Source organism: Capsicum annuum, chromosome 1 (assembly GCF_002878395.1).
Source record: "Capsicum annuum cultivar UCD-10X-F1 chromosome 1, UCD10Xv1.1, whole genome shotgun sequence".
Taxonomy (NCBI): domain Eukaryota; kingdom Viridiplantae; phylum Streptophyta; class Magnoliopsida; order Solanales; family Solanaceae; genus Capsicum; species Capsicum annuum.
In genome coordinates this window covers 255,528,038-255,544,799 of record NC_061111.1, presented here as the reverse complement: position 1 = coordinate 255,544,799, position 16,762 = coordinate 255,528,038, and the positions used below count along the sequence as shown (strand labels likewise).

The 16,762-nt window shown below is 38.5% G+C and overlaps 3 protein-coding genes across 7 annotated transcripts in view; 1 reads left to right on the top strand and 2 right to left on the bottom strand.

The window, feature by feature from the left end:
* LOC107851632 overlaps nucleotides 1-4,520 on the bottom strand; it is a 9,215-nt gene extending 4,695 nt beyond the window's left edge. The window contains exons 1-7 of one of the 4 annotated variants that reach the window (XM_047402896.1): nucleotides 4,369-4,520; nucleotides 3,165-3,458; nucleotides 3,018-3,065; nucleotides 2,763-2,880; nucleotides 1,878-2,089; nucleotides 568-595; nucleotides 326-434 (exon numbers count right to left, since the gene is read on the bottom strand). In XM_047402896.1, the coding sequence (XP_047258852.1) occupies nucleotides 326-434; nucleotides 568-595; nucleotides 1,878-2,089; nucleotides 2,763-2,880; nucleotides 3,018-3,065; nucleotides 3,165-3,458; nucleotides 4,369-4,452 (893 nt within the window). In that variant the 5' untranslated portion in view covers nucleotides 4,453-4,520. Of the gene's footprint in view, nucleotides 1-325; nucleotides 435-567; nucleotides 596-1,877; nucleotides 2,090-2,762; nucleotides 2,881-3,017; nucleotides 3,066-3,164; nucleotides 3,459-4,220 lie in introns of all 4 variants that reach the window. The other 3 variants (XM_047402904.1, XM_016696717.2, XM_016696724.2) reach the window with 3 other exon arrangements.
* Nucleotides 4,521-4,532: 12 nt separating this feature from the next.
* On the top strand, nucleotides 4,533-8,393 carry LOC107851648 (protein KTI12 homolog). The gene is made up of 2 exons (XM_016696731.2): nucleotides 4,533-4,704; nucleotides 7,045-8,393. Exon 2 carries the CDS (start codon nucleotides 7,045-7,047, stop codon nucleotides 7,951-7,953), a length of 909 nt encoding a protein of 302 aa, XP_016552217.1. The 5' UTR covers nucleotides 4,533-4,704; the 3' UTR covers nucleotides 7,954-8,393.
* Nucleotides 8,394-9,167: 774 nt separating this feature from the next.
* On the bottom strand, nucleotides 9,168-15,426 carry LOC107851658. 2 transcript variants are annotated; one of them, XM_016696755.2, is made up of 7 exons: nucleotides 14,564-15,426; nucleotides 13,091-13,234; nucleotides 12,307-12,495; nucleotides 11,927-12,070; nucleotides 10,913-11,449; nucleotides 10,768-10,840; nucleotides 9,168-9,934 (listed from the first exon to the last, which is right to left on the bottom strand). In XM_016696755.2, exons 1-7 carry the CDS (start codon nucleotides 14,973-14,975, stop codon nucleotides 9,745-9,747), a joined length of 1,689 nt encoding a protein of 562 aa, XP_016552241.1. In that variant the 5' UTR covers nucleotides 14,976-15,426; the 3' UTR covers nucleotides 9,168-9,744. The 2 variants fall into 2 exon arrangements, with proteins under 2 accessions (XP_016552241.1, XP_016552226.1); XM_016696740.2 differs by having other exon boundaries at nucleotides 10,768-11,449.
* Between the last annotated feature and the right edge of the window lie 1,336 nt (nucleotides 15,427-16,762).

Here is a 16,762-nt window from a genome sequence, read left to right as displayed (position 1 = left end):
CTGACGATGTGTTTGGCCGAGATTAAAAGAACAAAATCTTCACTAAATTGGTCCGGAATTTGAAGCTTCAACTGTGAAAGCTAATTTAACCAAAGTTCTGTATTTTACATAAGTACCAAAACGTTCAATTGAAATTATTTCTATGCATGTCAACAATGTTCCTGTCCAAATACAAAAATTACTAAAACATGTAAGAATTAAAATGGAGAAACACGCTCGGTGATGATTCATATAACCGACCGACCCTAACTTTTTTGGGACTGAGGCACTGTCGTATGTAAGATTGGAAACATACGAAAGCAAAAAATAATAAATGAGTACTCACCCGAATAAAGCAAGTCCCCAAGTGGAAAGGACGTAGAATGTTTGCGCTGCATGCCAAATGTTGAACAATCTTTCTACTTTACTAATGCCTTCTAATGCTTTTGTCAAGGCTGCAAGTCAAGTTGGAATATGAAAAAGAAAACGTTGAAGTGAATTTTGCACCCGACTCTGGATGTTCATTGGTAATTATGGTAACAGAACGAAGATGTTCAGAAGAATAGGAAAGAAGAAACGGTAACTTACTCTTTTGAAGTTCTTCAGGAGACATCTTCTGCAATTGTAATACATAGATATAGTGAGAAGGAGGACATGACGCAAAAAAAAAAAAAAAAAGTCGAAATACACTTTTAGTACATGAGTTATTCTTGTTTCAATCCCAGTGTTATTTTACAAAGCACATTTAACTTTTAGTTAAACTTAATGTGGAGTTATAATCCAGTCATTAATGAAAAATAAACGAAAGTTAGATAGGTCCCCCTCTGATTGTTCCCTGATGGTATTATGGCACCTATGTTGCTCGGACTTACCAAAAATTGCTTCCGCACCCATGTTGGATTCTCCAAAAATGCACTACTTTTGAAGAATCCGATGTGCACCTGTCAGCATTTTTGAAGAGTTCGAGCAACATAATATGGCACAACATTTCTTACCGTCCGTGCACATTCAACTACTGATCTAGCTTGTTCTTGATTCAAGTCCACATCTGCTTTATGAAGTAGCTATACGCAGTAAAATTAATAGCTGCAAAAAAGGTTCACCAATGCCCCTAACTTGAAGAGATGAAATCACGAGGAAGGAGGAGAGGAGTGCGATGAGCTAAGTTGCTCGGAATCTTCCAAAATGTCATGGGGTGCGGGTCGGATCCTTCAAAAGTAGTACATTTTCGGAGGATCCAACACGGGTGCGGCAACATTTTTGGAGAGTCCGAGCTACTTACGCAATGAGGGTGTGATTGTGGGAAGTGGTAATAAAGGTTGGTGGCAGTGGTGAAGTCTAAGCCAATCTAGGAGGACTAGCCAATCAATTAGACGGTTGTTGCAGTTGAACAAAGTTCTTCCACATCTCCGTTGTCTGTGACCTAAACACTATCCATCAGTTTAGAGTCGAGTGGTTTATAAAATCTGAAACTTCCTTCTCACTAGTTCCAACATCTTGCTTCCCATCGTAACCACTAGCACGAAACAGCACCCAACCCATCTACATGGAAGATAAAGAGGTGGGTCGTATGGAAAAGAAAGCCAATATACCAGAGACACAGACAGGAACAGGAGCTATTTAACATCTGTTATTCTTTTTAAGTCTCAATCCTTGGCCTTGCACGTGGGAACTTGGCACGTTAACCATGACACTCACAGTCGACTTTTACTAAAGTCTGTTATTCTACACTCAATGAATGGATTAAAACCACACAATTGTTTAGGTTGAAGGTTAAATGTGCTTCATCGATGAAAATAGGGACGAAACCCATAATAAAACAATAGTTCAAGGACTAAACGCTGTTTTTCCTAATTGAAATATGATAAATATGAATACATATATTAACGACATTGTACCTGAGCTTTCGGATTGGATACGATGCATCTCGCCATAAAGTTGGCAACTGCATCTACAACATATTCCTCACTAATAATCACATAGTTTTCGTTATCTATTCCACTTCTTTCTTCGAAATTGCCAGGGACCATATCCTCCGTCACCCAAACCCACCAACTTGGTTCTTCAAGACTCATGTTTACCAGAAGTTCTGCCGTATCTTTGTCAAAACCTAACAATATTTTGTTTGAGGTAAATCAGAAACTAGCAAAATAAACGTAAGAGGACCTAACAGCATATTAAGAATAAGATAACAGGAAAACCATCTTTTGAACATGAAAATAAATAAATAATGAGAGGCGAAAACCAGTTCCTATAAAACTCATCAAACAACTACTCAACTTTGGTAAATCTTTACACCTAAGTTCAAGCATATCTAATGTCTATGTTGCTCGGACTCTTCAAAAATGTCGACGGGTGCTTGTCGGATCCTCTAAACAAAGTGCATTTTTGAAGGATCCGACATGGCTGCAGCAACATTTTTGGAGAGTCCGGGCAACTTAGTCTAACGTTTCTGCATTAAATAGCTTTCCTTTATCAACAAACAGGAAGAGAGATTAAGGGAAGTCCAGAAAACTAATTGGTTAAAAGCGCCCTATGACTCGACGCAATTCCACGGAAGACAATATTCCTCGATTCATCAAATCCAATCAATCCCGTTGAAATCTAATACTATTCAAAGATTAATCTATCGTATAATGTGACGGCGCCCTTTCCAATGGATACCTCCCAAAAGCATAATAGTCGAGTAACTCTATTACCACAACTTACAAAAATTAAGTGTCATCCATAAAATGGTACGGGTATCGCAAAATCAAAAAAGAAAATGACAGAGAATAACGAACCAGTTGGCTCCTTGAAAGGAAATTGACAGTCATTGCCATCAACAGAATTTCGATTGAGCGATTCCAGCTGTTTCAAAAAGCTTCCAGACTCCACAGCAGCTACAAGACGATCATGAAGCTTCCAAAAAGAAAAACACAACCCAGCATTTTAATACTAACATAAAGATAAAGGGAAGCCTGGTGCACTAAAGCTCCCGCTAAGCGCAGGGTCCAAGGAAGGACCCGACCCCAAGGGTATATTGTATGGAGCCTTACCTTGCATTTCTGCCAGAGGCTGTTTCCAAGGCTTGAACCCATGACCTCCTGGTCACATAGAGCAACGTTACCAGTTACTCTAAGGCTCCATATACTAACATAAAGATATTTTTGTAAATTTATTTTTATGTATAGAAGCGAACATACATCAGGGGGACAATCTTGAAGTGAAGAAGGAGATTGTGACATGTTGTGAAGAAGCATAAGATTTTGTTGAAGTAACCGTCTGAGCCGCTCGTTTTCAGACCTCAGCAATTTCAATTCTTCTTCTTCCCCTTCTTTAGAAGGATCAAACATCGTCGTTTCAGTATGACTGTTGCTATGGTGATGACAGTGTTCCACCGCTGACCATGCCACATCGGCTACCTCCATCACTGTCTTTGCAACCTCAATTGCATGGTGCCCCTTCATATCTATCTTTTGATTGATTTTGTGGAAACTCTAAATTCAAATAATAAAGCCTAAAGCCATCAATTGTCTAGAAATAATGGAACAGCCCAAACACGTAACCGAATAAAAAACTTCTAGAACTTCGATAGAACAATAGCAGCATTAGCCATGAATTTCACGAAAAATAATTAGAGTCAAATAATAAATCCTAAAGCCATCAATTGTCTAGAAATAATGGAACAGCCCAAAGACGGAAGCGAGTAAAAACTTCCAACAAAGATTGAACAGGGTTAGATAGAATAACAACAACATTAGCCATGAATTTCACTAAGGGAAAAGGTTCGAAATATGCCAAAACTTTGGTGAAATTTGCTATAACACGCCTCAACCACAGCAAAGTTGAGGCGTGTTATAGCAAATTTTGCGAAAGTTTAGATATATTTCGGACCTTTTCCTCAAATTTGAAGAAAAAAGCTAATCTAAAAGAAGAAACAATTGCACCCAAGGGTGTGGCCTAGTGGTTTAATGAAATGGTCTCAGGTCCAATTTTCAGCAGAGACAAACACTAGGTGTTTTCTTGATACCTGTTGCTGGTGGGAAGTGGCAGGTATCCTGTAGACTTAGTCGAGATGCGCGCAAGCCGACCCGGACACCACGGTTATCAATAAAAAAAAAAAAGAAACATTTGATTGATTTTGTACAAACCCTAAATTCAAATAATCAAGCCTAAAGCCATCAATTATCTACAAATAACGGAACAATCCAAAGACGGAAAGCGAGTAAAAACTTTCATAGAAAATTGAACAAACTTACCTTGAACAATAACAACATTAATCATGAATTTCGTCAAAAATAATTAGGATTTGCAACAAATTTGAGTAATAATCATAACTAACTCTTAACAAAATAGCATTTAATTGAGAAAATTTGAAGGAAAAAATTATAAGATATCAAATCTTACCGTAAATTGATCGGACACAACCAAAATCTGAAGAAAAAGAGCTAATCTGAAAGAAAAAAAAAAAGGATGTAGAGTATTTATCATATTTTGAAGTTACATTTTTACCCTCATAATTGGTTTAAATAACAACTCTGCCCTTAGTCGTCTTAAATAAATATAGCTTTTTGTTTATTTATATTGCGAGAATAGGTATTTTTATTATTGTGACCTAAAAGAGAGGGGTATATTAGTCATATTAATCAACAATTCACACAACTCAAATTGCTATTAAATCTCACTAATTCGCCGCCGCCGCCGCTGCTCTTCCGTCGTACAACATCGCCGGCGACTTCTCCGGTAAGCTCCCTTCGCCTTCTTTTTTGTTTATATTTATAGATTTTTGTACAAATTATTATTTAATTCGTCAATTTTTACTTGTTTAGTATTGACTTGACAGTCTCTCAAACAATAAATAGAATGACAATTTTATTAAAAATAAAGGAGGATTTTGAATGTTGTGGTCCTAAATTAAAGTTATGTCAAATGTATCGAAATATCCTTTAATCTTGTGGTATTAAATATGTCGTGCTACGTGTGGAAAGTTGAAATTAAAGTGTTGCCAAAAAAGGAAAAAAATTATTATTTATACCGTTGAAGAAATATTTGAGGGAGGTGATTTAAGGTAAATGAGTAGTAGGTATGAGTGCATCTTTGCTAGTAGGTAAGTGCAGTAGCGGACTCAGGATTCAGGGATCGTGGGTGCAACCGAAATGTCTTTTAATCTTGTGGTCTTAAACATGCTGTGCCGCGTGCGGAAAGTTGAAATTGAAGTGTCGTTTGAAAAGGAAAAAGATTACTCTTTTTGAAACTGAAGAGGTAGACTGAAGAAATATTTGAGGGAGCTGATTAGACATGACATGAAGCAGTTGTTAACTTATTGAGGACATGACTTTGGATAGTAAGGTGTGGAGGACACGAATTAAGGTAAGATGAGTAGTAGGTAGGAGTGCGTCTCTGCTATTAGGTAGCTGTAGTGGTGGAGCCAGGATTTAGGGATCGTGGGTGCACAGAAGGTTCGAACACACATATTGACGTCCAAAGCTTTAAGGTTTTCCTGAAAACTAAAGCACCCAACTATCTTCTTGACTTACTGAGTGCTTTTCTAAATCTTACACAAGTTTGGCTATGGGTCCGCCCCTGGGTAGGTGTGCTTTGTCTTGTTATTCGTACTAGTTGGTGTAGTGCATTGTGGTAGACTTGTTTTTATTACTAACTGATGTTTGTTTCTACCTATCGTTTCTTGTGCTTATATTATGTCCTTCGCTAGATTGAGCTGGGGGTCTTTCGGAAACAACCTCTCCACCCCACCTATAATTTTTACAGTGTGTTTTGTTGTTATTGTTTTTAGTGACTGAATAGTCTCATTATGTGTTTGGTGGTCTACGTAGAGACGTCAACTGGGTTTATTATTGATTCCTTTCGGATATGGAGGTTGCGAATTAGCGCAAAAGTGTAGAATCTAGTTGAAGGTTGTCTTGCTCTTCCGTGGTGTAGGCTTGGTGGGTAGAAAATATTAGCGTATTCTTGTAGTTTCTTGTTCTTATGCTTCGTTTAGCATATTATTTTGCTCTGTATGGTCTGTTACGTTTTCTCTATTATTTGTTATGCCTTGTTCTGCTTTGTATTGTCTTTTTTTCAAGCTGATTTGTTATGTGTTACTTGAGTCGAGGGTCTTTTGGAAACAATCTCTCTATCTCCACAAGTAGGGGTAAGGTTTGTTGTTGTTGTTGGTGGTGGTGGTGTCTTTGGTTTCTATGATCGTGGTGTATAGGCCAACTTGTGCGTGCCTGACTAATTCCGATTCCGACTGGTAGAGGCTACCTCTCACTAGAACTAGTCAGATCACTCTGCCGTGGACAGATGGGAAGAAATCGCCTAGTGTTTTTAGCCTTCATTGAAATTGAACCTTAGACTTCATTGTTCTCAATCAACTTCATTGACCATTGGGTCACGCCCTAGCATGCCTAGGCTATTGTCGATTCTTGTGAACAGAGTTATTCGATTGCATTGAAATGGGCAAAAAGACAAACTTCTGTCGTTTGGAATACTTCTATTAGGTTGGCTGTAGTATTATCTTATAGCTAGTGGGGTTAGTTTATTTTGCAGATTGTCCTAGTTTATATGCATTTATGTTTTGTGTTTGTTATACTGCTATCGGTCCTAAGCCGGGGGTCTATAGGAAACAGCCTCTCTACTTCATCTGAGGTAGTGGTATGGTCTGCGTACACTCTACCCTCCCCAGTCCCCACTATGTGGGAATACACTGGGTATGTTGTTTTGAAAAGTTTAGAGCTTAATGCCAGCTTCATGTCAAGGAGTACATGACGCTAAATCTGGCGCATCGATTCTGAAACACCATTTGGATACAACGCATATGCTGAATAGCGCCATAGTTAGGCGTAGTCATGCTCCCACTCCTGTCGAACATAAAAGCCCCGGGACATTCATTCATATCTAAATCCAACGGCGAGACACGTATTTGTTGTTGCAGGATTATTTGTAGCAGGGACAATGTGTAGTTCATACTGCATTTTTATCATTTCGCTGTCTAATTTTTGCCAATAAAACCTTTATTGTAATTTTATCGTCGAGCTACTTGGGTTGATTTCGTTTCTCTTTCCTTTCCGTTGGTTGTAGATGGCATTGGTTGTTATCTGTGGTCAACCATGTAGCGGGAAATCAACAGCTGCTGCTTGTTTAGCTGAAGCACTTAAACAAACGGAACCAGAACCATCAGTTAGAACTATCGATGAAACTTCCTTTCATCTTAGTCGCAACCAAAGCTACGCAAACATGACTGAGGAAAAGAATTTAAGAGGCGTATTGAGGTCTGAAGTCGACAGATCTTTGTCGAAGGACAGTATAGTTATAGTGGATTCTCTTAATAGCATAAAGGGCTACAGATATGAGTTATGGTGTTTGGCTAGAGCAGCAGGGATTAGATACTGTGTTGTCCATTGTGACGTTGACGAGCAATCTTGTAAAACATGGAACATAGAGCGTCGCGAGCGAGGAGAACCGAGTTATGATGATACTATATTCGAAGATCTCGTAAGAAGGTTTGAAAGGCCAGATAGCAAAAACAGATGGGATTCTCCGTTGATCGAGTTATGGCCAGCTAAAGAAGGACTCGATAAATCATCTGCAGCTATGGTTGATGCTGTTACCTATCTAACGAAAAAAGTAGACTCGAAAACGAGGGACGTTAAGATTCTACAGCCAACCATCGCGACGCAAACTGCACGTGGTTCTGAGGCGAATTCTTTATATGAGATGGACAGGGCGACTCAAGAAATTACGAATGCTATTGTGGAAGCTCAGTCCCGCGCTCTTGGTGGTCCTCTCAACGGTGTATCTCTTGGTCCCGGAATACCAACTATAGATATTTCGAGATCTGTTAGCTTGCCGGAGCTGCGTAGACTACGACGAACTTTCATCAAACTTGCTGGACAGACAAGTTTGAGTGGACCACCCCCTCCTTCAGATGCTGATAGTGCAAAAAGGATGTTTGTTGATTACTTAAACAGAGAACTGGGAAGTGGTTGAAGCATTATGGTACAATGAAGGTACTATGAGTCCTATGTTGCTCGGACTCTCCAAAAATCCTTCCGCACCCGTGTCGGATTCTCCAAAAATGTACTGCTTTTGAAGAATCCGACACGCATCCACCAACATTTTTGAAGAGTCGGAGCAACATAAACTATGACCTCAACTATTAAGGAAGGGTAAAATGATAGTTCAGATGTAATTTTACCTTTTTGCCCCTTTTATACCTACTCGTCGAGGTTAGTTTTGAGGGGTATAAGTGGGCTACTTGAATAACGTCGAGGGCATTTTGGTACCAAATTTTGCTGATCTGCAAGCAGGATAGATCAATCTAGATTTGAGTACTGTAAAAGTATATGCATTTATAATATGAAGAATGCTTATGGTGTATGATTTAACATGTTATACCATTTTTCCATATTCTTTAAGCTTACCATTAACAATTACTTGTAGTTAGCATTTAGAGTAAAGCATCTAGTACCCCTGAACTATGACCAAATTTTTCACGACACACTCCAACTTTACGGGAGTCCTATTTCCCCTGAATTAAATTTTAGCGTATTTTTGTCATTCTTGTTAGCTGATGTGGCGACACCTTTTGTCAACTTTTTTAGCTGATATGACACTTTTGACGTGGATCCTATTTTATGTAATAAAGATGCTACATCAGCACAAAAGGGTGACAAAAATATGATAAAATTGAGTTCAGAGGGTAATGGGACTCCTGTGAAGTTGGAGTGTGTCGTAATAACTTTGGCCATCGTGCGGGGGTGTACAGGATGCTTATCCTGTTCGTAAATACAACTTAATGATAGTAAAGTAACAATCTAAAACATTGTCATGTGTAGCCGGGTTCCTAACCCTAGGGCTGTATACTTAGGTGCCGTTGGTATGTGAGGGTATGTTATTACTAGGTGGGGGCCTATTTCTTATTTCTTAGTTCCTATTTTCTTATTTAATGTTTGCCTTTATTTCTCGTGTTTTCGTTTTTTCACTGGTTTCATTTCTATTATTTCTTATTCCTGTTTTTTCCATTGTGTCATCCATCCTCCTTGTTTATCTTGAGCCAGGGGTTTATCGGAAACAACCTCTCTACTTCTTCGGAGGTAGTGGTATGAACTGCGTACATCTTACCCTCCCCAAACCCCCCTTTGTGGGAATACACTGAGTTTGTTGTTGTTGTCAGTTATCGCGAACATCAAGGTTGAACAATATATGAACAAACATTAGATATTTCGATAAAACAGGCAGATTAAGCCTCCATATGTTCTACAGACATGAAACTATTAAGCTAAAATTGTCAACAATTCAATAAATAGAGTCATTTGTGTTCATAATCAGCCTCCTAAAGTTAGGTATCTTCACTGGACAAAGCAAGTCAAGTATGAAAACTTCTGTCGAGGGAACTCGGAGTCTGGTGTAACAACTCAACCCCTCGTTTTGAGTATTTGTATGTACCCACGAACAGACAACCTTCGCGTCAACTAGAGCTTAGAGAACACCAGGATCAGGGTTGGACAAAGCAAGTCAAGTATAAAAACTTCTGTCGGAGGGAACTTGGAGTCTGGTGTAACAACTCAACCCCTCGTTTTGAGCATTTGTATGTACCCACGAACAGACAACCTTCGCGTCAACTACAGCTTAGAGAACACCAGCATCAGGGCTGGACAAAGCAAGTCAAGTATAAAAACTTCTGTCGGAGGGAACTCGGAGTCTGGTGTAACAACTCAAGCCCTCGTTTTGAGTATTTGTATGTACCCACGAACAGACAACCTTCGCGTCAACTAGAGCTTAGATAACACCAGCATCAGTGCAGAACAGACGGTCTCTCTTGCTATCGTATATCTGAAATAGTTGATGGCAGTATCGAATAGCTAATCTCTTGCATTTTTGGTGATCTTTTAGACTTACCTCTGACATTGTTACTCTGAGCTTGTTTTCGGGATCCCCATCGATCAGACACTTCCCTAAAGCAGTAATGCTGAGGAAAAAACATACGAAAAACAGTTTACGAAGTGAGTGATTGAATGAACATACTAGACAAGACACAGATACCGTCTTTGCCTTAGTCTAAGTTGCGCGGACTCTTTGCTTTCGGTGCCGACCTGTGTCAGATTCTCCAAAATATACACTACTTTTGGAAAATCCGACACGCACCCACCGACATTTTTAAAGAGTCCGAGCAACATAGGCCTTAGTTTTGATTCATTAGTCCTTTATCACTGACGAAGTTAAAGGAACGTTAGAGGGCATGCGCGTAGTTACATTGTATTGGCATGTGAAAGACGAACAACATTTTACCATTTTGTTGCGAAAGCTACTCTAAAGTCATGGAAAGATACATAGTAGTGATGCTCTATATACGTAAAATTATTGGAAACATAATATTTTCAGGTATTAACGTCACCTGTATGAGCTCGCTCACATTGCCAGTCCCAAGTTCGGATGAAGGAGGAGGGTTGCAGAGACTCGGCTATGTTGCTCGGACTCTTCAAAAATGTCATCGCGAGCATGTCGGATCTCTCAAAAATAGTTCATTTTTGGAGGAACCGACACGGGTGCAGCAACATTTTTGAAGAGTCCGAGCAACTCAAGCTGAGAGAGAAAATCAGAAACAACCTCTTTACCCCATAAAGGCAGGGGTAAGGCTGCGTACGTCTTACCCTCCCCAGACCACACTCACGGGATTACACTGTGTTTCTGGTTGTTGTTGTAATATCATTGCCAACGATAACTTTTCATTTCACAAACCAATGAAACAATACTTATACCAACAAAGAAAGAGGTTGTCGAGAGATTGATATAACCGCATACCTCATTTCGTCATTCTGACTCATCGAATATGAAGATTTGTTTTCAGAAATTTGTTGACGATACAAGGCACATACTGCATTCAAACAAAGCTCAGGATCTTTTTCGAATGCTGAACAAAGCTCGTATTCAGACAACCATTTTCTACCTTGTTTAACGAACATCTCTATTTTTCCGGTATTGCATGAATCTGAATCATTGCCATTACTAAATACGTTAGGCTTGTCCGATCTTCCAGGAGGAAGTTCGGAGTGGCATTTAACTCCAACTTTGTCTTCACATTGTCTTAGGGATACTGAGTTTTGCTCCGGAAATGGAACAACACGTGCAAATTTGGAACTACACTCAAGATTCGTGTTGTCGTCACCAACAAAGGACCTATTCCTGTCACCCTCATCTGTGCTTCTTTTTCTCTTTTGTGTTGACTTAGAGGAGTCTTGCTTGTGCACTCCCTTTTTCTGCGGCCAGCATGTTAAATTCACTCCCAAACCACAACGGTTTGAAGCACAAGCAGTTTCATTTGTGTTCATTTCATCATCACTGTCGCTAATTCTAATAACAGGCGAAGATTCTGGTTTGTCCGAGGCTGCATTCAAGTTATTGTTAAAGCAGTCTACTGCTTTACTTGCCGATGGATGTCTAGTACGATCTCCATGTTCCAACGCCAAGTCGACTGGAAGAGGATCTGCAAGAAAACACACGTAACATGTTGATGTAAGAAACATATATTTCCAATGAAAGTATGTGAGCCACCAATATAAGTGACACAACTGATGAAAATGTATATTTTTTTTTCTAAGTTGCTCGGACTCTCCAAAAATGTTGCCGCACCGTGTTGGATCCTTCAAAAATACACTATTTTTGGAGGATCCGACACGCACCCATAGACATATTTGAAGAGTCCGAGCAACTAATGTTTTTTTTCCCTACAAGTAATGATTGCGTACAACTATGTTGCTTGGACTCTTCAAAAATGTCAATGGTTACGCGTCGGATCCTTCAAAAACTACTTTTGAAGAATCCGACACGGGTGCGGTCACATTTTTGGAAAGTCCGAGCAACTTAGGCATACAACACTTTATCCGATTCCATAATAGTCGATTCACTGAATGCAAGAAATAATTGAAAAAAGGTACACATATGCACTAAAAGTCAGATATACCTGCTCCCTGAGAATGATCATTTTCCTTTTGTTTGTCGGAATTGCTTTCTACTCGACCAGAGTCGCATGCATAAGGCGCGCACTGAAAACTCTGGTCACCAGGGCAATTCGTTTCGGGTGGAACCAAGTTTATGTTATCAATTCCTATGATAGAACCCCAAGTCAGTCCTCGACTTTGAAAAGGAAAAAAGAAAAAAGGAATATCTGAAATAAGTGTTCACCTACGTAAACTGATCACATCGGCACTTTCCATGTTACCCGTCCACACTAAAATGTGTGTCCGTTTAAATTTCTCCCCGCCAATATTAAGGCAAATGAAGGATCCACACAAATATACAGTAAATAGCAAAAAAGTCACCTAAATCACATAACTATTATACCTTTGTGACTTGATTGACCACTGCTATTTCCGGCTGAAGTGCAAACTGATTTTAGGCCATGTGAAAAATGCATCTCGTGCGAATCAATTACCCCGTCTTTGACTTGAGAAGATCCCAAGTTGTTACTCGTCAAGTTAACTCCAGTTGCACCAGAAGATTCCGGTTGAACCGCTGTTTCCACATCCAAATCTATAGCCAATTTTCACACAAACACGCAACGTCAAGACAGTTTTTTCCTCATTTCCTCTTCCAAACGGTAAACTCTACCATCTAATCCCTTGAACCTCTCCTCCTAAGTCCTTACTTTGTCCTCAGCTTCACTTAAAAAGTTACTGTATTATAGGTTAAAAAAGGGAAGCCCGGTGCACTAAAGCTTGCGCATACTGTATTATAGGTTAAAAAAAGGCAGCCCGGTGCACTAGTGCTCTCGCCATGCGCAGGGTCCGGGAAAGAGCCCCACCTCAAGGGTGTAGTGTACGCAGCCTTACCTTGCATTTCTGCCAGAGGCTGTTTCCAAGGCTTGAACCCGTGAGGCCGTGACCGCCTGGTCACATGGCAACAACTTTACCAGTTACTCCAAGGCTCCCTTCAACTTTACCAGTCCTTCCAAAAAAGAGCGTGAGAACCACAAATATAAGTCACGCAACTAATGAAAATATACAATTGGCTTTTCCTAGAATCAATTATTACGTGCAAAACTTTATCCGAATCCAAATTAGTTGATTAATTGAATGCCACAAATAATTAAAACAGGTTTTGCAAATGCAGTAAAATCAAGATATACCTGCTTCGTCAGAACGACCACTTTCCTTTTGTTCGTTACAATTGGTATCTACTTTAGCAGATGCACAAACAGAAGGCGCATACTGAAAACTCTGGTCACCGGGGGAACTTTTTTCGGTTGGAACCAAGTTTACGTTATCAACCCCTAAAGCAAAGCCCGAAGATCAGTCCACACAGAAACTCAGGCCCTCAACCAAAAGAAAAATATACAACAATTATTCACATAATAGCAGAACTTAAGACGTCTAGTTTGATAAAATCTATCAAACGTTATATTTATCAAAAGAGTTACTAGTCAAAACCAGACCAAGATAAGACTATCCTTTTGCGCGAGTTCATACATTGTTGTCTTTACTTGCCTAAGCTACCACTCCCGTCACACACTCGATGCTAAGGTAGGTAAATAGAACAATTCGCGAAAAAGTAACCGTTTAGGAGTGTCTTTTTACCATAAGCTCTTATCAAAACAATACAATACGAGGAACTCACTTTCTCACATCCCTCTCCCCACAATCAGAACACCAGAAATCAATAAGACCATATTAAAATACTAAACAATATGAAAAACCATCAATATACACGTTAGGTCTATTTTTTTTTTTCACCATTAACTCTTAGCAAAACAATACGATACAATACAACACATTATGAAACGATACGTAACAACCATCAAAACAAGCTGTAAGGAGCAAAAACAAACAAAAAAGATTGACCTTCATATCTTGATTTGCCACTGCAATTTTCAACTGAGTCAACAACAACAACATACCCGGTGTATTCCGACAAAGTGGGGTGTGGGGAGGGTAGAATGTACACAATTCATACCTCTACCTCAAAGATGAAGTAGAAAGGTTGTTTCCAATAAGAACAAGAAGGACATAATATAAGAACAAGAAGCAATAGGTGTAGTATCACAACAACATATAGTAACCAAAACAAGACTACCACCAAATAATACTACCCTCAATCTACCCGAAAAAACAAACATCATCAAAACTCCAAGAACAAGAAGCTACAAGCATAGCACTACGACTACTACTACGGACAACAAACAAAGCTACAATAACTTCATCTCTTGATTTACCACTACAATTTTCAGCTCATTTAAATTCCACTTCACCAATTCACCCCATTTCTTCCACCAAACGCGAAACTCTACCATTCAACTCATTAAATTTCTCATAATAAACTCTTAATATATCCTCATTTAACTCTTATCAAAACAATACAATACGATACATTATGAAGCAATACATAACAACTATCAAATCAAAACAATATAATACGATACATAACAACTATCAAATCAAAACAATACAATACGATACATTATGGAACGATACATAACAACTATCAAACCAAAACAACACAATACAATACATTATGAAACGATACATAACAACTATCAAATCAAAACAAGCTATAAGGAGGCAAAAAACAAAACAAAAAATTGACCTAAACATAACAGTAATACCTTCATTTCTTAATTTACCACTGCAATTTTCAGCTGAGTTAAACTCCACCTCATCAATTTCCCCCATTTCTTCCACCAACCTTGAAACTCTACCACTCAACTCATTAAATTTCTCATAATACTCCCTTAATTTTTTCTCATTTTTACTGTTCTCATTCTTTAACTCATCAATCCTATCATATAGCAACTGAACTTCCTCCTTATAACCCTCAACACTTTCTGCTATTATCTTCTTATACCTTTCTTCTACCTTCCTTTTTTCTTCCTCAAAATTCTTCTTAGCCTTTTCTAACTCATTCTTGAAATTCTTTTCACAACCCATTAACATATCTTGCATAAAAATCAAATCTTTATCTTCAAATATGAATTTTTTCTTCAAGAATGAAAGTATTTCTTGCACTGATGGGTCCATAAGTGAAAATGGGGTTTGCTAAAAACTGTAAAAAATGGTCTTTTTTGCTCAAGAATGAAAATGGGTGTTGCTAAAAACTGTAAAAAAGTGATTTTTTTGCTCAAGAATGAAAATGGGGTTTGCTAAAAACTGTAAAAAAGTGATTTTTTTTGGCTCAAGAATGAAAATGGGTGTTGCTAAAAACTGTAAACAAAGGTGATTTTTTTGCTCAAGAATGAAAATGGGGTTTGCCTGTAAAAAAAGTGTTTATTTTGCTCAAAAATGAAAATGAGTGTTGATAAAAACTGTAAAAAAAGAAAAAGTTTGTTGTGGTGGTGTGAAGCTACTTTTTCATGGGAGAGGTTTTTGTGAAGAAGAAAGGTGTACTAATATGCATTGGGAAGGCAAATTCTTAGGAGTTTTTTTTTTTTTTTTTTTTAAATAATTGAATTTTTTTCATTCCAAAGAAAATCTTTTTTCTTTTCAATTACCACCATAAGAGTTTAATGCATACAATATAGTTTTTCTTTTTTATGAAAAAAATTGATTATAGTATGATTTTATATCTGCGTCTGAAGTTTCTTGTTCGTGCCGTTTTGATGATGTTTGTGAGTTCAAATAGATAGTTTATAGTATTATCTTGTGGGTGTTTTTGTTTCTTTATTATCTAGCATTGTGTTATCTCATTTTGTGGTGTACTTTTATGTTCTTTTGTTTATTATACTGTTATCTGTCTTGAGTCGGGGTCTATCGAAACAGACTCTCTACTTCGTATGAGGTAGTGGTGTGAACTCTGTATACTTTACACTCCCTAGACCCCACTTTGTGGGAGTACCCTGGGTATGTTACAAGTTATGCTACTCGGACTCTTCAAAAGCGTCGATGGGTGTGTGTCATCCTCCAAAAGTACTGTGTTTTTGAAGAATCCAATAAGGGTGCAGCAACAATTTTGGAGGATCCGAGCAACTTCGGTTACAAGGATGAGTTCGCATCAGTTAGTGCTTGGTATATATGCCGATAACAAATAAATGATGACTGTGTAGTTATATATGCTCATTGAAAATTACTATGTTGTAAGAAAATGCTTTACAGTATTGGGGAGAGGTGATTAGACAGGATATGACGTAGCTTCAAGTTACCGAAGACATGACCTTAGATAGGAAGGTTAGTAGGTAGTGGAGTCTTATGTTGCTTTTTGAGGGCTTAGGGTGGTTAGTGTTGGTCGTTTTACTAGCCGTACTATTGTATTAGTTCTTGTTTTTGATATATATCATTGATTGGCGTGTTCGATCATTGCATGTTTCCTAATTCTTTGTACTTGGATCTGCTACACTTGAGCCGAGGATCTTTCGAAAATAGAGTCTTTACCTCCCAAGGTAGTGATATGTCTGCATACACGCTATCCTCCCCAGACTCCACTTGTGGTATGTCTGCGTACGCCCTTGGGGGCTATGATTTTGAATTTTAAAACGGAATTATGAGTCTAAATGGTTAACGGATAAGGTATGGCATACTTGAAATGGCTTGCACGTCTCTTTTTATGACGATACCAATACGTGAATGTCTTAGTAAAAGACTCCATGGTTAATAGTATGTGGAAAACTATTTTAATTTGGGCTTAAAGGGAATTGTGTAGCTCACCGAGAAGGTGTAGTCCCAGAGGGACCAGCATTGGAAATCAAGTTTGCTGACGTTGGGCCGAGTCTATGACCACTGTGTCTGCTTTATACAATATATCTTTTAGAAGGTTATTGTCTCGGTGACTTTAGTTAAATTTTCTCGGTTCATGCGGCTAACATGGATTGACG

Excerpts from the sequence above, each read along its gene's own strand:
- LOC107851648 (XM_016696731.2), top strand. The coding sequence starts at position 7,045 with ATGGCATTGGTTGTTATCTGTGGTCAACCATGTAGCGGGAAATCAACA.
- LOC107851658 (XM_016696740.2), bottom strand. The coding sequence starts at position 14,975 with ATGGACCCATCAGTGCAAGAAATACTTTCATTCTTGAAGAAAAAATTC. Across the intron at positions 12,071-12,306 it reads TGGTCAATCAAGTCACAAAG|GAATTGATAACATAAACTTG; the intron begins GTATAATAGTTA and ends GTTCTATCATAG. Across the intron at positions 9,935-10,767 it reads AGTCAGAATGACGAAATGAG|CATTACTGCTTTAGGGAAGT; the intron begins GTATGCGGTTAT and ends TTTTTTCCTCAG.